This window comes from Culicoides brevitarsis, chromosome 2 (assembly GCF_036172545.1).
Source record: "Culicoides brevitarsis isolate CSIRO-B50_1 chromosome 2, AGI_CSIRO_Cbre_v1, whole genome shotgun sequence".
NCBI lineage: Eukaryota > Metazoa > Arthropoda > Insecta > Diptera > Ceratopogonidae > Culicoides > Culicoides brevitarsis.
The window spans coordinates 20,029,442-20,052,806 of record NC_087086.1 but is presented as its reverse complement, the minus strand read 5'-3'; the positions used below and the strand labels follow the sequence as shown (position 1 = coordinate 20,052,806).

Here is a 23,365-nt window from a genome sequence, read left to right as displayed (position 1 = left end):
ACAATGAATCAAATAAATTTTATGTGAGTTGTTAAATTAAATGCAATCGTTTTCAAAAAGCAAATTATTCAATCTTTTATTATGTAGATTAATACTTTGTTCGCGTCATATATCAACATTTTTTTTTTTTGAGCAACCGTTATTTATGACATGTGAGAGACGCGTACGCGCCACCGCGTGCAAATGCAGGCATTATCATTGATTGTTACTCAAATTCTTTTGTTGTGTTGGAACACTGATTTTTTTTTGTGTAATTCTCTCTTGTTCGTTCGATATATTGTCAATTTTTTACAATAAAATTTGTTTAATTCGCATTTTTAGAACGAAAAAAATTTTTTTTTTTAATTTTTTCGACTAAAAATTTAAGATAATTTAAAACTCCGTTCAAATAGCGAGCACGTGATGAACATCCTTATATCAAACAACCAACCAAAAACAGCAGTGCTCTCTAATTCATTCTCTTGTGTGCTGTACCTACCGACAGAAACACGCACGACAAACGCGAGACACACATACGTAAATTATGTGCTCATAGACGAGTTAAATTAAATATTAAGTGCGCGATTGACCAAGCAATGTTGGTATTAACAAAGAAATTCTAATCCAGATATTTCGCTGATCTCGACGGGATAAAACGTGTCTTGTTCGTGCGCGCGGTCTTTAACTACTCTGCTAAGCGAATTGAAGCAAAAAAAAAACGGAAAAAATCTTGGTGTGTGGAAAAGTGTGGAAAATATCTCAAAATAAATGTTAAAAAAATAATTAATAAAAAATATTTAAAAAAAAATTAAATCAGAAAAATTAAAAAAAATTTGAAATAATAACTCCAGAAAAAAAAATAAAAATCTAAAAAAATGCCACGACATCATGAGGAGCCGTTTGACCGTTTCCAACAGTATTATATACCTCAAGAGGAGATTACCATGACGACTAGCGAGTCGTTTAGGAAATTTATTTGGAATCACAAGGAAAAGGAATTTTGTGGACGTGATGCTGCCAGTTGGTGTAAGTATTAAATTCATCACGAAAAAAAATGAATGACGAAAGTTTCTTCGTTAATAAAGTCAAATTGACGGGAAATTACGCAAAAATCTCCACAGAAAATCTTTTGAAGGACAATTTAATTTTTCGAAATTTCTTCAATTAGGTACTCAAGCAGATTTTTGTAATTGTCTATGTCCATTGAGAGATTTCTTCAAGTAAATCGCGATTTTTAGTTCAAAAAGGTTATCAAAAAATGTCTCACTTTTTATTCATTAGAAAGTTCATTCATTACTTTTTTTGTTATGAAATGCTGTGAAATTTTAAAAAAATATATTTTTAGAAAATACGAAAAATGACCTTTTGAAGATTAAAATGACCTTATCAACAGGTTATGTCATTCATTAAAAAAACTTTAAACAATCATTAAAAACTTTTTTAAAAAACGCATTTCTTCGAACATTTCTTAAAAAAAATATATAAATGAAAAATGCGTTCAATTTTATTCCATGCATGTAAAATTCCCGCAAATACGCATTTATTATCTGGAGATGTGTGTAAAAATTCCTTTGTTTGACCTACTGACGAGGGAACACATACAAAAAACTCCCTTTTGTCTGCTCTTTTGATGCGTATATGTAAAATAATGTGTTTTAATGATGCTTTCTTCTCCGTACCAAATGAAAGAAGTGCGTTATGAATGAAAAAGTACTACTAACTGCGCATGTGCAGTAAATTTAAATTTTTGCGCATAACGTAGTCATAAAATTCCGTTCCTACTACTTGCTTTTTGTTCTTGTGTTTTATTTTTTTGTCGAGTATGAAAGGAGAACGAGTCGAATTTAATAATGAAAAATTTGAATTTTTATTTTTTTCATGAAAGTTTTTACTTAGGGTTGTTGAGAGGGTGTCATTGGGTTGAAATCCTTTTTGTGTTTTGTAGTTTTTATTTATTTTTAAATTACTTTATTATTCAGATCAACACGTCATTAGAGAGATGGTGTGAGATGAGAAATTTGCTTTTTTTATTAGGAGAAGTAGAACGAGATTTTAATGCTAAATAATATTTTTTTTTTTTTTTTGGAAAACAAATAAAAAATATATTTTTTTAAGTTTTCTTATTTTCCTTCATTTTAAAGAAAATTTGTAATATTTACTGAATATTTTTAATAACTAAATAATTAATAGATTAAATTAAAAAATTATTTGTTTTTTTTTTTACATTTTTAAAAATTTGTCATTTTTCAAAAATGATTTATTAAAATGTACTTTTCCTCAACTCGATATTCGTATTTTTTTATGACAAAATGAATTGTTCATAAACTTAAAATTTGAGGTATTCAATTAAAAATAAATAATTGAAAAAAATACAAAAAAAAAAATAAATAAAAATATCTAAGTTTGTTTTTTTTTTTTAAATTTATTCTTATTTAGGTTTATTATTTTCATATGAATTTTAAGATTTTGCATAATTTCATGAAAAAAATTTTGGGATTTATTAAATTTATAAAATTAAAGAAATTTCTGAGAATTTTATAAATAATTTGAGTAGGAGAAAATCCATAATATTTTCTTTAATTAATTAATTTTTTTAATTAATCGAAAATATGTTTCAAGATCTAATGTTGATCATAAAAAAAGAAAAAAACAAATGTTGTGTTAATATGCATGAAACACCAACAAATAAACTTTTTTGTCGCTTTTAATGCTTTTGACTTTGAAGTATTTCACCCCGTACATTTTGTAACCTTCAACAATTGCAGAGGGATTACTTAATTGAGGGTAAATTCACAGTTGTTTTTAATTACAATCCTAATAAAAACGGATTAAACATTTAAAAAACGTTTTATTGCCAATGCAAGTTGCTTGTACAACTAAAATAACGATATGATAGAAGGAAAATCAAATAGAAAATAATAGAAACGTTCTCAAGAATTGATCAAACATGTTAATAAAATAAATATGACTCATCTTTTATCAACGATTTTTTATAAATTTAGAAAAATTTAGTTAATTTAGAATAATTAGGTAAATAAAAATTAAAATAAAAAAATTAAATATAATTAAATTTATTTAATTTATTATCTTTTATAGAAATTTTAATTGCAAAAGATATTTTTATTAAGATTTCATTTTATAATTATTTTAAAAAATAAATAACTATTCTTCTAAACTTTCAATGTCAATTTAAGAATTCTTGAAATCTTTTTTAATTACATCTTTTTGAACAAAAAATTCTACTATACTCATTATTGATTTTGAATAACTCTAACTTGAGCTTTAGATTTTAATGTAAACAATTTCATTAATTTTTAATGTTTCAAAGAAAGTTTTATTTTGATTTATTTTTATTTTATTTTAATTAATTAGGAGAAAAATCTCTTCAGAACCTCCATTCTCTTCAAAAAACTCCATAATCTGGAAAATAAAAAATACTTTTGAGCAAATAGATGAAATAAAATTCAACAAGTTGTTTTTTTCTCATCCAACCAAAAACTTTACGGTAATATATCTCATTATTTAAAATAGTTTTAATTCAGCGCGAGAATTCCGTGGTTAAATACAGACACAAACAATACACGAAACTACTACCACAATTACAGAATTAAATATGATTCATGTGTTGTAATTATAGAAAATTAAGTGAGAAGCAGCTGTTCAATGAATCTCTTGCGCTGAAAAATGCGGAATTTCATAAGAGAAACAACGGTTATAATCGGAAAAAATTATGAATTAAACTGGAATCCGCTCCTTGTTACCTGAAAATACTTGGGAATTCATGGCACATACTACTTAACGAAAATACTACTTGTTTACTTATGCGCTGATGCGGCATTGTTGCTCCAAAGAAGGGGTCTTCAAGTATTACCGAACATCACATTTGATTTTGTTTCATTAATTTTTCATTGAATTAGATCCAAAATGAGAGTCAAGTGGAAGACGAAGAAGAAAAGGTCGTTAATTAATACTTCGTTCCACCCTTCTTTACGTTTTTTATACGATTCTTGCTTCAACACCATCACACAATCGTGTAAACTGGTTTTTTGTGTGCCTCGTTTGGCAGTGTGTGCGTAACGATATCATTCACTCACTCAAAACACTGTTAAGGTAGTTTCTTGTTGATCGAGGACTTGTTTAGACGGTATCTATATTTTGTCCGTGGTCGTTCGAGACGAGTGGATATAAAAGTGTGTTCAATTGTTTCGCCAAAAAGGTAGTGAAAAGTGCGACATTTGTCGTCCCTTCTGACAAGAATTTGTCACGTAAGAACGGAAAAGTGCCAGAAATGTGCTAAGAGTCGTGGATTTTTGTGAAAATATCTAGAAAAATAGTCGACTTAATATTTTGGGCGGGTCACCTATGGATCGTTCGTACAGATCGTACACGGCATAGCGTCTCTCTATAACGTGTTCGTCGTCGACATCGTCGTTAAACATTACATATTTTTATAACATTTCTCGCTAAAATTAAATAATTATTCTCAAAATCAGATGATGATAAAAATAAAATTTGTTTAATTTGCTGTCCTCGCGTTTTTCCACCACCGCGTCGTGTATATTATTTGTCTTCTCTTAATAACAAAAATATCAAATAAAAATAATAAGAAGCAGTACAGAAATTGGGCCAACGCCATACACAACAAAACGCGAGAAAGAGTGCCTCTGAGTTGTTGTTGTTTTGCTTTTTTTCTGCCCTGTGTTCGATGAGAAAAATAAATAGAGAAAATAAATTGGGAAAAATTCAGCAAAAATCCTCTTCTTCTAGTGCATTTCTTCTTCGTTTCTGTAATAAAAAAAATTCAACAATTACATAATTATTAATTCAAAAAATTTTTTCGACACACAGTCCTCACAGTTGAAGTGTCGTTAGTTGCGCTGCGATCAACAAATATTTATACATCAATAAAAAAAAAATAAATAAATAAATACAGAAAAAAAGATCCGAGCAAATGACCTTACTCTGAAAGTGACTTACTTACTCCGAAAATCAATTAGTTGTAATTAAAAAAAAAATAATAATAAAAAAGTGATCAAAAATGTCTAAACATAAGGCACCTACATCGCCCATCGTTGAAGAGGATCAATTCTTCGTGCGACGAAAACCAGACCCGATTCCGTTCCATAAATTTTTATACAACTCGAGAGAGGGCACAGTACTTGGCAGATCAGGAACCTCCTGGGGTAAGTCATTACATCGTGCGAAAGAGAGTTTCAGAGGTGCTAAAAAGCGTTAATTGACGAATAATGATTTTCGATGGAGAAATGTTTGTTTGCCTAGTTTTATTTGTGAAAGATGAATTTTTTGAACGTTGCATTCTTTGTCTAAAAATATCGTTTTTTTGAGGCGACTGTGTGTCATAGAAGAAAGAGAATCAAACTAAGCGACATTCCATAGAACTTTTTGAATTAATTTTTTCATTTTTTTCTGGAACCGGTGAATTCCAGAATAAATTTATAATTAAAAAAAATGTCTTAAAAGCAAAAAAAAAATGTTTTGTCTGAAATTTTTTTAAAAAATTGCTTATTAATTTAAAAACAAAAATCCGTAAAAAATCATTATTTATTAAAAATATAGAAAAAGTCATCAAAAAAGCATGCGTCACTCACTTAAACATGATGAGTTAAGTAATCGTTATAAAAATTTCACTCAAATAAATAACGAACACCAATACACACGAAAGTCGTTCCAATACAAATGACGACAGGTGTGGCGGCCGCTAACTAATACAGGTAAAAAACATAAACAGAGTTGCTGGAGAAATTCTAACAAGACGTTTCTTTTGTCAGCAAGTGTCATTAACCAGAGACACTTTTAATGCTCGTTTAACAAGATTAAAAGTGGTACTTAAGACAACGTCAATCACTAGCATTGATTGTAAATCAAATAATCTAATTAGAAAAAAAAATCTGTTTAAACATGCAAAAATATGTCATAACTTACATAAGTCACAAAATGCATTTTGACGTCATGTTCTCGCATAGACAAAACATTCGAACGAGCGAAAAATCTCTTCTTGGCACAATGCAACTCATCATCAGCATCATCAAAAAAAAAATATTTATATTTGCAATATCGCTCTAATGATGTAAAAGTGTGGTAGCAGCGACTGACACCCACTTTAGTCTCATGATCATGTTCAGTTTTATTTCATTTCATTTTTTTCGTAACAAACAAAATTTTTCTATTTTTATTTGTTTATTCAGCACATTTTGGTGAACTTCAGATATTAATTTTTTCTCTCGTATATTTTGATCGGCTCCGTTGCTTCTGATTAGAAAAATGTTCTCACACGACATTTAAAAATAGATAAGACGACGACGTTACGGATTGCCAATAATTTGAAGCGTTTTATTATTTATTATTAATATTTTTTTCTAAAGTGTGTTCTTGTGTGTCCTCCTGCGATGTTTAATTTTTCGAATAATTAATTATTCAATTTTTTTTTGCTGCTAGTAATTATTAACGTGTAGGAACAAAACCGCAACAAACAGAGGAAAAACACAGTACGGAGTACGAAAATCACATGTTATAGAAAAATTGTCGTTAAATTCTCATTGGTCTGCCTAAAATAAACGCTCACGAATGTTAAATCTGTCTATGATTTTCATGCAGAACCTTGAAAAATAGTTTAAATTAGGTTTTTTATTATATAAAATTTTTGTCTGTGTCTGGATGGATCCGAAAAATTTCTCAAGTGGTTCCAAAAAAAAAAATAAAATGAACGTTGTTTGATTAGGTGGCAAAATATTTATTTATTTTATCGAAATATACATCACCGACTAACGAGTTGAACGAATAAATGGACGTTTTCCAGAAAATAAAACCCGAGACGAATGTCAAATTATCCCGTGTGCGACTAATTGTGCGTCAATGAATGAATGAATGCATTGAATGGGACTGTAAACAATGGAAAGTAGGTGCGGTATGATTGCGCGTGTTAACGAGGCGATTATTGAAGAGTTAATTGATTGCATGAGTGTCGCGTCGTAGTTGCAAAATTGATGCAAATATGTGATAATCTTAGTCCAAGTTTATTGACTTGAATAAAGTAAATAGAAAGAGACGAAAAGAAAATTCTGGATGAATTGCGAAAAAAGATGACAAATTATTCGAAAATAACGAAACAAATTCAAGTGACCTCCTTCGGTGATCTGACTTGAAGGTCTATGACGTCTGTCTGGTGCGTTGTCATGTAAATATATGTTAAAAGGAATGGATTGTACTTTTTTTTATGTCGTGAAATCGAGAAATCTGCATGCAAGGAAGGATTGTAAATATTATTATGGAATACTAAGGCGATTAAATTTAATTATTTTTTTTTCTCAACGGTTTTTTTAATAAAATAGGAAAAGAAGAAAAAATTAAACGATTATTGTTGTCATTTCAAATTTTAACTAAAAGTTAACAAAAAAATTAGTTAAAATACCTAAATTAATTCAACAATTTAAAAATAATTGATAAGAAATGTTAAAATTAGAAGTTCTTGAAATTTTAATTTATTTATTTTTTAAAATTTAAAATTAAATTAATGGCCAAAAGTTTTCTTTTTTTTAAATTTATTTTTGGTTTTCTGCCTGTTTTCAGCCCGATAAGATTTTATCGACTTTAAAAGTGAATTTAAAAAAAATAAATATGTAATAAATTAAATTTCATTACGTGATAAGATCATATTTTTTTAAAATAATGAGAAAAACTATTTATTTTGTCACTCTCATTAGTTTGCAAAAAAAATTAAAGAATATTCCCATATTGTCTAGTGGTTAGGATACCAGGTTCTAAGTCAATGAATATTCAAAAAATGAATAAATTGACTTCCGTAGAGTGATTTACGTGTGGAAAAGTACCTAGAAGTAGAAAAACTTGTTATAAAATTGATAATAAGACTGAATGCTGACCTGATATTCAACAAGAGTCTCTAATATGTTCTATTATGTCATGCTAAAGTTCAGGCCGATCCAAAAATTAAAAATATTTTCGATCTCGCAGGCCTTCTAAATATTAAAGAATTATCAATAAAGCTCGATAAATACAATTTTCCAAATTTTGTTTTTCATTAATTTTGAAAATTCATATGAATAAATATTTTTTACAATCAGAAAAAATTTAATTTTTTTTTTAATAAAAATTGGAAAAAGTTAAAAAAATAATAATTTTAAAATTTTATCAAAATCAAAATTTGAGAGTTATTTTACGTTTCAGATACTCGATATTAAAAGTTCCTTCAGATTTTTTTTTATAAAATTGAGTTAAAATAATTTTGATCATTGTTTTGATCTAAACGTACTTTTTTTTCGTCTAAATTGGAACATTCAATATTTTTTTTTAGCCTCTCCTAGCGAAAAAAAATCACTTTTTATTACATTTCTTTGTTTACCTGTTGTTCCCTTGTTTTCCACTACTTGCAAGTTTATTGACCTTCCCTGTCATGCAACGTCTGTCTGATGTCCTTTTACAAACCACACGTCAGTAGTCAATGAGTCACTCACGTGCAATGTTTCCCTGCAATCCGTATCCTTGACTACCTTTACTTTCACTCCTAGACCAGAATTTTTTTTTCGAGGGACTGATAAGTAAATAAAAACGAAAAAAAACTATTCCACACTACCCTTGAACTTTTTTTTCTGTTGTTCCAATTCTAATCTACATTTTTTGCGGCCCCTTTTGTTTTAAATCGTCGCTGGCAGTGGCTATCAGAATGATGTATTGCTCGCACTAAATTGAGTCGTTGAGCATTAAATTAGTTTGTATGAGGAAGATAAAAGAGTTTTTTTTCTGTAATTCGCTGATTCGTTTTATTTGTCAAGCCGATTTTATTTTTTCGTTCAATGGATGATGTAATAATAACAACAAATGCAATTTATTGTTATGTTAGATTCAAAAAAACGTACTTTTTGTACTAAACGACGATTTATTGCGGATTTGGATGTCATTCAATTACAATTTTTGTGTGGATTTTTTGAGAATTGTAAATTTAAAAACTCGGAAATGATCCAAAAATTCATAATTTATTGAAAAATTTTAACCAGAATTATTTTTTAAAAAGAAATTCTGTCTCCAAGTCGAGAGAAAGTGAGTGGATTAACACGCGTTTGAACTTTTTTATTGCATTAAGAGCATGCACACCACACTAAAAGCAGCCAATAAAAAAAATTTGACATCAGAGGTCACACATTTTATTTATCTTGCGTTCTATATGTTTGTCATTAATTTATGTTTATAGCGGCAGAGAGATACATTTTTAACTACATTCTGATTCTGCTCTCGGTGAATGAAGAAATCGCTACAATTAAATTAACTCTTACTCATTTCGAGTTTCGTTCTCGACGACATGACGCACTCGAACAACTGGTTCAACATTGACATTCATAGAAATTTATGCACCTTGTGTTGTTGTTCTGATTCAGTAAATAGAGAAAAAAAAACATAAAAATAAGTCATCAATTGCGTCCACCTTGACTGAATTAAATAATAAGCACAAAAAAATTTTATGCGAGATATTTTATTGATAGTTTCCTCCGTGTTTCGTTCTACTCGCGTCTATGCGACGATTTGTTATGACAAAAATTTTTAATCCGAATTCTCCGCTTTTTTTCTCATTTCAGCAAAAATTGGCATATTTTACACAGTATTTTATGGATGCTTAGCAGCCCTAGTAGCCGTTTGTATGTGGGTGTTCTTCCAAACGTTGGACCCCAGAATACCAAAATGGAAATTAGACCAATCGCTCATAGGAACAAATCCAGGTAAGACTCTTTTTTTAAACAGTTGCAACAAATCATTAAAATATCGTCACGACTTGTCGATCAATCATTCGCGCAATGCAATGTCGCGTTGTAGTTTTTTTTTTGTAGAATTACCTGATTTGCATTTTTTGTCTCGACGCGTTAGATGCATTTGTCCTTTCAAATGGTCGCAGTAGTACATGAGAATGGTACAAATTAAATTAAGTAATACTAAAAATTGCTATTGTTTTATTACAAAAAAGGTTGACCCGCTAAGCGGATTAATGGGAAAATAATGACATGTTTTAAAGTGATAATAGGGCGTTCGATATTAAACAAAATAACAATGTTCATAATTTTAAAAAAATTAAATGGGGAGCAAAATAAGGTTTTTATAAGTAAAAATATGAAAAAAAAATCACAAAAAATGTTTTTAAATTTTTCTATGCTACAAATTATTTTTTTCTAACAATTTGAATGTAAAATTATGAAAAATATTAAAGTAAAGGGTTAAAAATTATCAAAAGAAAAGAAAAAGTTAATCGAAAGAAATTATTTTACAATTTAAGAGTTAACATTTAAAAAAAAAATTAAAAGAAATATTTTTTTTAATTCACTTCAAAATTATTAGCTTTTAAAAATCCTTTAAGAAAGAATTTCCATAAAAATTCATCATTTTGGTGATAATTTATCAGTTTTTCAAGAGTCACTTTTTTTATTTTGAATAAAGAAAAAAATCAATTCACTTTTTATAAAAAAAAAACGAATAAAATAATAATAAAAAAATAAAATTTTAAAATATGTACCTAGTTGAGAAAAAAAATTTAAAAATTATTAAAAAATAAAAATTTAGAAAAAATTAAAAACTAAAAAATTTATAGCAAAAATAAAATAAATAAATTAAATAAAATTTTTAAAAAATTAAAATATTTTTAAAAATGATTTTCGTTACCAAAACGTGCTTAGCTTAATAACAAAAAGACATTTTTCAGATAAGAACTGCAAACGCTGCTTTACTGTTTATTTCAACAAAGTATTTTCTCATAATAATTTTATTTTAATTGTGTTTTTTTTTACTTCAGTTCTTAGAAATGAGTAACTAAAAGTGAAATCATGAGAAAATAAGCTAATTTTTTTATGAAATTTGCAAGTTTTTATTTATATTTCACAGTTTTAAAATTTTATATTATTCAAAAACGGCTTTTTGAACATTAAAAGCTTCAGATTTTCAATTGAATCTCTGAAAGCAATTCACAGAAACTCTTAGATCGACATATTTTGTTGCTATTTTAATGCAACGGATGCTTTTTATTACCTCTGATAGAAATAATTTGTATCATTGTAGAATAGATTTTCATAAATTATCCAACCTACGACAGTAACCATGCCTCAAAATCACGATCGAAGGAAATTCCTTAACCACAAAACATGCAAATCGTGTCATAAATTGACTCCCCGCAGTGTTAATTAATTGAAATTTATTCTAAATCTATTTTTTCTTTGCAAAACTATTTCAGGTCTCGGTTTTCGACCATTGCCTCCAGATGATAATGTGGAAAGTACACTGATTTGGTATCGCGGCACTGACAAGGAAAACTTCAAACACTGGACAGAATCGTTGAATGAATTTTTAGAAGGTGAATTTTTCTCGATATTTTGTTCTGAAGAACACTTTTTAATTTTTTTTTAAATTTTTCAGTCTACAAAACACCCGGTTTGACCCCTGGTCGTGGTCAAAACATCTACAACTGCGATTACACTTCTCCACCACCAGCTGGCCAAGTGTGCGACGTCGACATCAAAAATTGGGCACCATGCACGCAAGAAAACAACTACAACTACCATCGCAGTGCCCCGTGCATCTTCTTGAAGTTGAATAAAATCTACGGATGGATTCCAGAATTCTACAATGAATCCGACAAACTGCCAGACAAAATGCCAAATGAACTTAAAGAACACATCAAGGGAATCGAAAAGACAGAAAGGCCAGCTGTAAGGAATTTTTCTTGATTTTTTTTAAATTTTTTAATTAAATTTAATAATTTTTTTTAGTTGAACACGATTTGGGTGTCATGCGAAGGTGAGAATCCAGCTGATATTGAGAATATTGGTCCAGTCAAGTATTACCCACGTCGCGGATTCCCCGGATATTTCTATCCATTCGAGAACTCAGAGGGATATTTGAGTCCATTGGTTGCCGTACATTTTGAAAGACCAGTTCGTAAGTATCTTTGAAGCTCAAATTTCGCGAAAAAAAATGTTAATTTTGTTTAAATTTCCGTTAAATAGGAGGCATCATCATCAATGTTGAATGCAAGGCTTGGGCTCACAATATTAAACACGACAGAGCTGACAGAATAGGTTCCGTTCACTTTGAATTGATGATTGATTAAGAAGTCACTCCAACTCTCACTCTCTCTCTCTCTACTAAATACTTCAGTATGCAGCAAGAAGATTATCTTACGTCGTTGTTTACGAACACTCGGCAACTTTAGTGCACGGCAACTTTAGTAACTAACGCTGTCCATGAATGTTATTTATTATTTTAAAATTTATTGTTCGTCCTTTTACCGTTATCACATTCTCATTTTTTTGTCTCTTTTTCTTTATTAATACACAGAATCTCTTAGAAGAATCTCCAAAACGAATTTCATTTTAAAAATGTACGAAAGCGAAGAAAATCTCGTCAATTATGATGTTACAAAGTCTTTTACATATAATACCTTTTTAAAAAAAAAATGTTAGCATTTAAGCGATTTTATTATTTTTTCGTCTTTTCGTTATTTTTAATCGAACGATCTGATATTGGCATCCAGATTAAATATTTTTTTTTGCTTTGTTAATCACTTTATCCTTTATAAAAAACGGAAAAAATGCCAAGATAGGAAATAAAACGCTCCCTTGAGCACCTTTCTGTATTGTTTTTGTAGTTTTAAGTTAATCTTTAGAGTACGAATAATAAAAACAAAAACATTTTTAGAACAGTTTCTTGTTCTAAGATTCACGCCTCAAAACGTACAGTACTATTTAGTTGTAGAAAAAAAGAAGAATATATAGAATTTAAGATAAAAAAAAGAAAATCATTTTATTTTATTATATCGTGCGTTAAAACTTTTATTTTTTTCCGGAGAGTTATACACAATGCTTTGCTTGTTTTTATTTTTCTTTTTAACTTAAAAATACTCACCGTTCGGTGCCTCATATTTAATGGTGTTCAAATATCAAAGCAATATCTAAGTTTATTCAAGGCCTACTTTTGTCTCGAAATATTTATTTTTAAATTTAATTGTAATAAAAAGACAAAAAAAAAATAAATAATTAAAAATTCGAATAAAAAGACATTTCTAGTTCTAAATTTTTCATAAACTTTTCTAAAAATTACTTGTCTAAATTTAAAAATATTAAAAAGTCAAGCCATTTTTGTGTTAGAAATTTTAATAAAAAAATAATACTATTGTACAAAAAGAAAACCAGGCCAGAGAATTTGCAAAGTATATTTTTAAAATAAATAAAAAAAAATTATGAAAAAAATATATAAAAATTAAATAAGAAGAAAAATATTTTACCTTTTAAATTTTTCCTTCTACAGGATTGAAAACTGCTATATTTTATTGTAAAGAAAAATAGATAGAATGTAAATAAAATATAAAATCGGTCAAGAAATATGTGTTGGCTTTTATTTATTTTCCATTTCTACTTTTCGATTTGATTTTTTTGGTTTTGAAAAAAAAATTAAGATTCATTCGAAATCTTGTCAAAAATAAAAAAAAATGATTTTTCTCCCAAGATATAAATTTATTTAAAATCAAAATATAAAAAAAATGAATTTACAAAATTAAAATTCAGAGTTTCAGCATTTTTTTTCAAAAATAATTTTTTCTTTTTTTCTTGAGTTCATTCAAAATTTTAAAATTAAAAATTGAATTAAATTTAAAAAAAATTAATTAAATTTAAAATAAAAAAATAATAAGATTATTTTCTACCATCTTTGGTTAATTTTTTTCTCTAAATAAAATAATAATTTTAATAAACTGCAATAATTTAATTTGGTTTCCTTTTTATTAAGATTTTCCTTTGAATTGAGCATAAAAGGTAAAAATAAAAATTGATTTATTTATTTTAATTGTGTCATTTAATTGATAAAAATTTTGAAATTTATATTTTTTTATAAAACTTTTAAGTTTTTTTTGAAAAAAATCTAAATAAATTTGCAAAAGTCAAATAAAAGAGAACACTTAAAAAATTATTAAAAACTTTCCACCCAATTTAAATCCTATCAATTGATGTTTCGACACAAAGCACGCTCAACACGCCACCTTAAGTGACTTAATTTTAAATCATCTTGATCTTGGCTCGTTACTTCATTTTATTTATTATGATAATCTGTGCTTTAAAATAGATATTCAACTCAGCAAATTCGCTCATGATACTCAAAAGGGCAAAAAATCTCCGTTTGCTCATCTTCGCTTCAAGTGTTCAAAAATTATTTCACATCCGACTGAAGTAAATTTGATTCTTTGAACGTCTGTCTGTAAAAATTTCTCTCAACAACCTCTTTATTCTTCAATTTTATGAAAACGACGACTTTTTCCACTTTATTCCATGTGTGCCTCTCACAGATTGTCCAATTATGTCAAGTTTAGTTGCATTTTGGAAGTATTCAATTGTGGTTGTCGTGATTTTTCTTGAACATTTTTGAGTTCTAAAGAAAAAAATCTTCGACAATGTCCGCGTTTTTACATTTTTTGCAACTTCTACTTTTGGCCACCGTCATCAGTTGTCAGGATACATCGCCAGCTCCCGCTACAGGACCATGTAATTGTTTTAATTTTGCTAAAAAAATAATTTTAGATTAATTTTACATAATTTTTTATGTTTAGCACTATCATTTTTCCCAAAACCACCGAAAAAGTGGGAAGAACAGACCCTCATCTGGTACAAAGGTGGCGAAAATTACAAGTCATGGTCAAATAAGTTAAATAAGTTTTTACAAGGTGCGCAGTTTGTTTGTATTACGTGCTCTTTAACGAGTATTTAAACTTTTTTCATAGTGTACGAAATGGACGAACTCACAAATGGGCGACAACTGAACTTGTATAATTGCGATTTTGATGATTTTCCACCCAAAGGACGTGTTTGCCGCATCGACATGAAGAAAGGATGGGGTCCGTGCACCAAGGAAAATATTTATGGGTACCAAATTTCTATTTTTTTTAACAAAAAAATATCATTAAAAATTTATTTTTCAGTTATCACAAACACTCACCTTGCGTTTTCCTCCGTATCGACGCCAATCGTCACTGGACTCCCGAATATTTCAACGTTTCGAGTGAACTTCCACCGCATGCGAGCCAAGACCTACGAGAATACATGAACAAAGCTGATGGCGACCAGAGAAAAATGATTTGGGTGTCATGTGATGGCGAAGGACCTGTTGATCGCGAAAATATGGGACCATTAAAGTACTATCCGCGTCCTGGATTTCCTGGATACTTTTTCCCCTCATTAAAAACTGAAGGATATCTCAGTCCCATTATGGCTGTTCACTTCGAGAAACCCACAAGTAAGCTTCGTTCATTGAATTTTGATGATTTTTCATTAATTGATTTCGTCCACAGGAGGAGTTATCACGAACGTTCAATGTCATATGTATGCCCGAAACATCCAACATGACATCACCCGGAATATCGGAAGTGTCCATTTTCAACTGATGGTCGATGATTAAATCAAAAAATTCATGAATTTTACTGACCAGAAAAAATCTAAATCTCACGTTTGAAAATAAAAATGTGCTTCAATACGATCCATTGCGTTTTGATGCGTTTCATTAACGCAAAAGAACATTAGAAAATGTTGATCTCGTCATTATTTTGATAAAAAAATTTTATTGGATATTTATTTATTTTTCTAAAGTTGATGACGAAGCTCTTGCTTACTTTCAAACATTTTTTCGGTACATTGTTGTGCAAAAATGTGATAATTTTTCAATCAATGGATGTTAATTTAATCACGGGTAATGTTGATTTTTCAACGTATTGAAAGAGTTAACAACAGTTGGTACAGTTTGAAGACGCGTGGCTTTACAATTGTAATAAAATTGTTAAAATTGTCGATTGAAGGGTTCGAATTGTAATGTAAATTGTAAATTTGGTTGGTTTCTGGGTGGTCAATTTTCCTCTTAATGGTCATTAAAAGATTTTTTGAGGGAAAAAAAGGTACAGAGGAAGATTTTTTATCAGTTATCTTTTTCTGAAATGATATTTTTATTATTTTTTGCTACTAAATTTTATCATTTGATCATTTTTTCAAATTTTTTGCAAATTTTATCAACTTTTTAAAAATTAATTTCATCAAAAGAAAAAAATATTTAAACATATTTTTCAACGATAAATAAATTAATTAATTTTAGTTTACGTTATTTAATATTTTTTAGTTAAAATTGAAGAAAATGTAGTTAAAAATATTTAAAATTTACTTAAATTTGGCAAAAAAGGAAAATTTATTAAAAAATTTAATTTGATCATGTGACTATAAAAATGTTAATCTAAATTAAAAAGGAAAGTTTTTAAAAAAATCTCAAATTATGATATTTTTTTTTTTGTGGAATTTTCTCTAAAACTAAAAAAGTTTATCGCATTTAATTTCATTAATCGCCCAACAAAAGTTTTAAAATATAATTAATTAATAATTTTCAAGATTTATATTATTTTTAAAAATAAAAGTTTAATTTTAATTAATTTTAAATTTAAAAAAAATAATTTTTATACAAATATTAATTTTTTCATGGAATAATATTTTAGATAAAAAAAATTCAAGCAATCTTAAAAATTCCGTTATGGCTTCAAATATCATTCCACAAAGTTAGCGACTCTTTTGCATGATCTCATAACTCATTAAACTTTTATTTGTCTAAACAAATGATAATACTTTTAATGACTATGGTCTCTCCCTTATACACCACTATAAAAAAACCTCGAAATGGCTTTCAACGCACGTTACATTTGTAGGGCTATCGTTTGTTTTTTTCTGTTAATTTGATTAGCAAATCCGACTTTTATTGACATCATTGAGATGTGTGAATTGTAAAAACGTTTTAAGAGGAATCTTTTGTATTGTTTTGACGTCTTTAACAATATTTTCATAAATTTATAGAGATTTCCAAGTTTTTATGACCATAAAAAAATTTTTAAAAATTGTTTTAATTTAAAAAAAATCTAATTTTGAAAAAAATTAACTAAAAATCTAAAATAAAAATTCACAAGTTTCAAATGTAGTTTAAACTGTCCTTTTATCTATTTGATTAGCGAAAATTCTCGTGCATTAACACCTCTCTCTCAGCACGCATGATAAATCCTACATTCATGGCCATCCATCGATCGCAAAACTGGTTCTATCCTAAAAAAAAAAATAAAATAAATTTTCTAAATTTAGTACAAAAAAAATGTCTAGCGATTATACAAGCTGATTGCACATTCGTGCACCAAGTGCTATTAATGAAGCAATCAGAACACTAATAAAATTTAAAAAAAAAATAGATAACAAAAATTGTCACATTTTGAGCAAAAGCATTGCAGCACTTTCCACCACTTCATGTACGATATCGACATCTGCCGCTAGAACAAACAATAATCGAAAAATATTGAAATGCTAGCACGTTTCATGCGTTGTTACATGGACAAATGATTAGTAGTTTGTTTTATCATCATCACTCCGAGTACTGTGTACAATGAACAAGAATATTACTGAAATCACACAAAAGTGCCATTATTACACTTTTTTTTAAAGCGAAAACTTCAACTCTCCGCACACACGATTTTTGTGTATTTGTGTGTTTTTACAGTAGTTTTGTACAGCGGCGCGACTATCACAATGCGATACGACAACCACTATACGACGTCGACTGGCTTGAATTTGTTTAACAGTGTTCTGGAGTCGTCAGTTCAGTACTAGTCGTTCTACGGACCAGATATCACCTTGTGATCGTCCAATATTTTATTCCTTATTTTTTTTTTATTTTATAAATGTCGCTTAAATTCCTTTAGTGCTGTAACGAAAAAAAAAATATTTAATTTAATTTAATTTTTTGAAAAATAATTAAGTTGCTCAAAAATTATTTAAAAAAAAAATAAATTCGGTTGTGATAAAAAAAAAAATTAATTAAAAATGTCAAAAAAGAAGGGAGGAAATTACAATTCCGTGGCGACAAACAACGACTTCCACGGAGTCTTCAAGCCAGAACCCGTGAGTTTCGGCCAATTTCTCTTCAACTCAAAGGAAGGAACAATTCTGGGAAGGTCACCTCTAAGTTGGAGTAAGAGACCCTTTTAATTTCCACTAGTTAGTTGTCCATTGCATAACAACTTGTCAACTCGTCATCACTTATCACACTATGTTTAGAGCGAAAAAAAAACTGATTGATGAATACCATGCTAATTGCATTTCAAGTCTAAGTCACACGTTGTCGTCAGCATTCGTACTTTGTGAAATTTAACAAATCCCCAGAACATCTTCAGCTTCGAGATTTCCTTGACATTAATTTCACTTTGTTGAATCGAAATCTCCCAATAACTGAAAGTCTATTTTTTATGCTTTTGAATAATGGTCCGTTCACTAAAATGTGTCACATTTCATTTATCAAACAAAAAAAAAATGTGGCATTGTCATCATTAAAAGCACGTTCGGCACTCACTTAGTTAATAAAACAAATATCAACACCCTTTTTTAAAATTTCGCTACTTACAAGAAAAAACCTGAAATTTTTCGATGCCTATCCTCGCGGCAGCGGCACTTAATTCGTACACGCATTTATTTAAACGACACGGATCGTCGTCGAAAAAATTGAAATTGGTCAGAAAAACCTGTTCTTTATCTTTTTGAGTTTAGCATAACTGGCAAAAATTATTATTCATGCAAAAGTATATCATATATTTACACGCAGAAAGACAGATAAATAAAAATTAATACACACGACCGACACATAAACAGAAAAATAAAATAAAAAAGAAAAGACAAAAAAAAAGATATTTCAACGCAATTAGCATGGAGACAAAAATCGCAACAAAAAATAATCTGATTTATGAGGTTGAAATCGTTATTATTAGTTTATATTAATAAAATAACACGTTGCATTCTGAGATTTTGAAATGGTTTTCAATCATTCATTTTGTTATAATGGGAGATTAGAAGTTGCGTAATGCGCGCGCTTTACCAAGGATTTTTTGACGATTGTTTCACGGTTTCACGAGATTTTTTTTTAGAAAATTTATTTGTTTTTCTCTAAATTACAAATTTTGATTAATTAAATATTATATATGAAGTTTCAAATATTTTTTTATTAAATATTAAAAAATTTAATTTTTTCATTAATTAACTAATTAATTTGAAAATTAATTGTTATTAATTTTAATTTCGGTATTTTTTTTAATTTTTTAAATAAATTTTAAAATAATTAATTATTTAATTTAGAAAAATAATTATTGAATTTAATTAGTTTTAATCCAAAAAATATTCAATTAAGATTTTTTAAAATTCAACTTTTTTAGTGTCTAACTTTGAATCACAAAAATTATTAATATTTCGATTTCAATTTAAATTAATTTTAAAAATTAAGAAAATACTATTTAAATATTTTCTATTTCGTACAAAAATATTTCATTTAATATTTTCAATTTTAATATTATTCAATTTTAAATCCAATAACCTAAAAAAACGATAATTTAAAAAAAGTTTCTCACTATTAATCAAAGGACAAACCTATTTTACAAGTTTTTTCAATCCAACTGTGATCTCTGTAAAATCCTACGCAATAAACTTTGAAAAATTGATAACAATCAATTTTAATGAAAATCACTTAAAATATGAAACAAAATTTGTATTAATTCAAAAAACGTGCGTTTTGGTTGCAAAATAAAACTTTTAAAGCAACTGGGATTTTCACACTCGATTGATTTGAATTTTAAATGACATCGAGAGTATTTATTTTGTAGAAAAAAAAGTTGCAAAAAAGTAATAAAATATAGAACTTATGACCTTCCACTGCTAAAGAGAAACTAAAAATATACATTATTACAGCTAAAATTGAGTTTTGAATTAAAACAAATGCTCTGCTTAGCTAAACTTTTCGTTAACCAAGCGCTTCAACACAAAAAAAATATTTGTTCAAATTAGCAGAAATCTGTCAATTTATTTGATTAACTATTTATCACTTTTTGGAAGCACATCTGGTTGGTGATCAAAGGTGAAAATTTATTCAAAATGCGCTCAAATAATTTTTACGTGTACATTTTTTATTGAGAGTTCATTTCATACACTTTCTAAGTAATATTCTAAATATTGAGATAAAACTCGTGTGAATTTCAAGCACAAATTATTACGTAGAATAAATTAACAAATAATGACAGACTTTGCTTATCTTTGGTTCATATGGAGTTCTAGGTAGAATTCCGTTCGCATTAATTGTGCGTTACCAGGAAAATACGTCGAAATGAATCACCGAAGTAAATTTAAAAAAATTACGAGAGAGTTCATTGCGATGCAGAAAAATATTAACGTAGTCGTACAATTTGCCGGTTTAAAACAACTGAATGTGCGAAGCAGTAAACATTCGTTTCGAAGCATGTCGTGTGTATATGTTTTAAATGTAAATATTTGCGAAAAGATATGGTTTTTATAGTTTTTTTTTGTTATTCTCGATGAATGTTAAATTTTTATTTTGAAAAAAAAAATGCATTGTTCCGCATTGTGGGTCAATGTCTTTCCGTTTAAGTTTAAAATTGGAAATTATCTTATAAATTTTGTAAAATTAATTTTAAATTAAATTTAAATTTTTTTTTTTGAATAAAAAAAAATTAAGTAACTAAATAATATTTAACTTTTAGAAAAAAAATAAATTAAATTTTAAAAATATACAAAAATTAAATACACAAAATGAATTAAATTTATGTAAAAATAAAATAAAAAAAAATAAATAAAAATAAATTAAATTAATTAAAAATTAAAACTAAATTAAAAAAAAAAATTAATATATATTTTTTTATATAATATATTTTGAAAAATTAAATAATTTAATAAATTTTGAAATTAAATTAAAATTAAATTGTGAAAAAAAATTATAAAATGCACTCAAGTTTCATTTTTATAAAAGTTTCAAAAGATTTCTATTAATTAGTGTTTACAAAAATTACTGAGCTTGCAATTTTTGTTTATAAACTCGAGCCATTCGAGCACATGCTTACTTCACTTTTAAGGAATTCATTCAAGAAATCTTCGATCGAGTTTAGCTTTGACCGAGCGTTAAAACTTCTCTAACTCAATTAATCTGCAAATCATTTGAACTAACATCTAAAAAAAAGTTGACAAGTAACTTAATTTAATGCAGCAATGCAACTTGTTATTGCGCTTTTAATCCCGTAATTAATCAATTTCATACAATTTTTTTCTAATTGAAGGATTTTTCGTTTCGTTTCAGCAAAAATAATATTGTTCTTTACAATATTCTACTCGGTTCTAATAGCATTTTTCGCTGTTTGCATGCACGTGTTCATGATGACAATTGACGAAAATGTTCCCAGCAGAATATTGGGCGATTCAATAATTGGTAAGATTTTTCCTAAATTGCTTCAAAACAATTTTTCTTAAATAAAAATTAAATTTTAGGAACAAATCCCGGCGTTGGATTCATTCCAATTGACGAAGATGACACTCATGGCGCCTTGATTTGGTTTGACACGAAAAATAAGACGACTGGTCTATTGTGGGCTAAGCGCATTGACGAGATGCTCAACGGGTACTACAACAAATCAAAATTACCTGATGAAGGACGCAACCAAGTGGCATGCGATTTCGAAACACCTCGCAAAAATAACAAAAACTGCCTTGTACCGATCGATGAGTGGAATGAGTGCAATAGAAATAACTCTTATGGATATTCGAATGCTGCTCCTTGTATTTTCTTGAAGCTAAACAGAGTGAGTTTTGATTTTTTATTTCAATTTTAGACGTTACTTAATGATTTTTTTTGTGTAGATTTACAACTGGGTACCTGACATGTACAACGATCCTACTGACCTTCCCGACGACATGCCCGAGGAATTAAAATTGTACATCGCCAAGTTGCCGGAAGCCGAACGGAATCAAGTCTGGATTACTTGCAAGGGCGAACAACCACTTGACGTTGAGAACATTGGACCCATTCAGTATGTGAGCAGACGTGGATTGCCTGCTTATTATTTCCCATACGTCAATACTCCGGGTTATTTGAGTCCTCTGGTTGCTGTTCGATTGGAACGTCCAAAAAGTAAGTTAATAAACTATAAAAATTCAAATTAGGTTATTTTTATTTTATTTTTAAGTTTTTGTCCCAAAAAATAATAAATTTTTAATCCTTTTTTGAATATTGGCTGATTTTGTTTTTATTTTTTTTTATTCAGAACTAAATTTTAAATCAAGTAAAATATTTTTAAAAAAATGTTGAAAATAATTGTCGAAATATTTTTAAATATCAGTCTTTAAAATTATTTTTCATAATTTTTAAAATTATTTTTTCATATCTTTAAACTTTTTTTTTTTAATTTTTGTTAAATTATAATAATAATTTATTGCTTCAAAATTATTTCAAATTAATTTAAATTCAATTATTTTAAAAATTATGAAAAAATCATGGAGATTTTCCATCAAATTTTTAATTTTTTTTTGTTCATTGCATTTTTGGCTTTTAAAATGGGACAAAAACCTCGAAAAAAATTATAATGGCCTTACTTACATAAAAAAAATCAATTTCAGCTAACACAATCATCAACATCGAATGCCGTGCCTGGGCCAAAAACATCATCTACCACGGCGGAAATCGCGATCGATCTGGTTCCGTTCATCTTGAAATGCTCATCGACTAGAAAAACTGCCTTCTAGCATAAATAAAATAATTTCAGTATATGGAAAAAAAATTTAGTCAATAATAATTATTGTTATCCATATTTTGTTTTTAGACAGAATGTATACTTTACGATAGATTTCAACACATAATCTTGGTCAAGACCCTCAATCCAGAAATCAAAGAGCAAACAAACTTAACACACATAACGTAACTTAATATAATCAGTACTTAAGAAAAGAGACAATGTGAAAGCTGTAGTGATAACAAAATTTTATTAATTTGTTTTAAGCAATTTTAATGATTAGGTAATAGCCGTTAACTATTGTGCAAGAACAATTTAGGTGCTTTACTGTTTGATTTATTTCGTTATTCGTTACCTTGACGTCTTAATTTAAAACTGCACGAACTTGAAAGTATTATCAGTTGATTGAAACAAAAAAAGGTGCTTGAAAGTGCCTCTCATTAAATACTTGCTACCTATAAAATGTTGTTAGATAAAAAATAAAGAAAAATTTAAAAAAAAATGTATTGTGTTTATCTTTGTTATTGGACATTGTTTATAATAATCTGCGAAAAGATAAAAATAGATCTTTATTGGAAGATGTAGGTAAAGGTGATTAAATTATAAATTAATTATTAAATTATGAAACATGTTTTAAAGTTCAGAGAAGTACAAAAGCAGAACATTTTTTCTTAAAAATTTTGAATAATTTTGTATATTAACTTCGAAAATTAAGAGCGTTGATTTCAAAATTAAATTTCAAATTTCAGTAATTTTGACTAAAAATTT

General features: G+C 27.9%; 3 protein-coding genes across 5 annotated transcripts; all 3 read left to right on the top strand.

Annotated features, from left to right (window-relative positions):
* Positions 1–628: 628 nt before the first annotated feature.
* On the top strand, positions 629–13,277 carry LOC134830782 (sodium/potassium-transporting ATPase subunit beta-2-like). Of its 3 annotated transcripts, none has more exons than XM_063844361.1 (7): positions 4,107–4,195; positions 4,828–5,162; positions 9,585–9,725; positions 11,222–11,341; positions 11,404–11,696; positions 11,757–11,925; positions 11,994–13,269. In XM_063844361.1, exons 2-7 carry the CDS (start codon positions 5,018–5,020, stop codon positions 12,095–12,097), a joined length of 972 nt encoding a protein of 323 aa, XP_063700431.1. In that variant the 5' UTR covers positions 4,107–4,195; positions 4,828–5,017; the 3' UTR covers positions 12,098–13,269. The 3 variants fall into 3 exon arrangements, with proteins under 3 accessions (XP_063700430.1, XP_063700431.1, XP_063700432.1); XM_063844362.1 differs by having other exon boundaries at positions 4,109–4,244; XM_063844360.1 differs by lacking the exons at positions 4,107–4,195; positions 4,828–5,162 and adding an exon at positions 629–1,005 and having other exon boundaries at positions 11,994–13,277.
* Positions 13,278–14,363: 1,086 nt separating this feature from the next.
* LOC134831771 (sodium/potassium-transporting ATPase subunit beta-2-like) lies at positions 14,364–15,507 on the top strand. Its single transcript, XM_063845585.1, has 5 exons — positions 14,364–14,519; positions 14,585–14,698; positions 14,756–14,897; positions 14,954–15,267; positions 15,323–15,507. Exons 1-5 carry the CDS (start codon positions 14,429–14,431, stop codon positions 15,427–15,429), a joined length of 768 nt encoding a protein of 255 aa, XP_063701655.1. The 5' UTR covers positions 14,364–14,428; the 3' UTR covers positions 15,430–15,507.
* Positions 15,508–17,639: 2,132 nt separating this feature from the next.
* Positions 17,640–23,094, top strand: LOC134830693 (sodium/potassium-transporting ATPase subunit beta-2-like). The gene is made up of 5 exons (XM_063844249.1): positions 17,640–18,015; positions 21,172–21,300; positions 21,360–21,670; positions 21,729–21,999; positions 22,485–23,094. The coding sequence occupies exons 1-5, from the start codon at positions 17,868–17,870 to the stop codon at positions 22,592–22,594; spliced, it is 969 nt and encodes a 322-aa protein (XP_063700319.1). The 5' UTR covers positions 17,640–17,867; the 3' UTR covers positions 22,595–23,094.
* Positions 23,095–23,365: the final 271 nt, after the last annotated feature.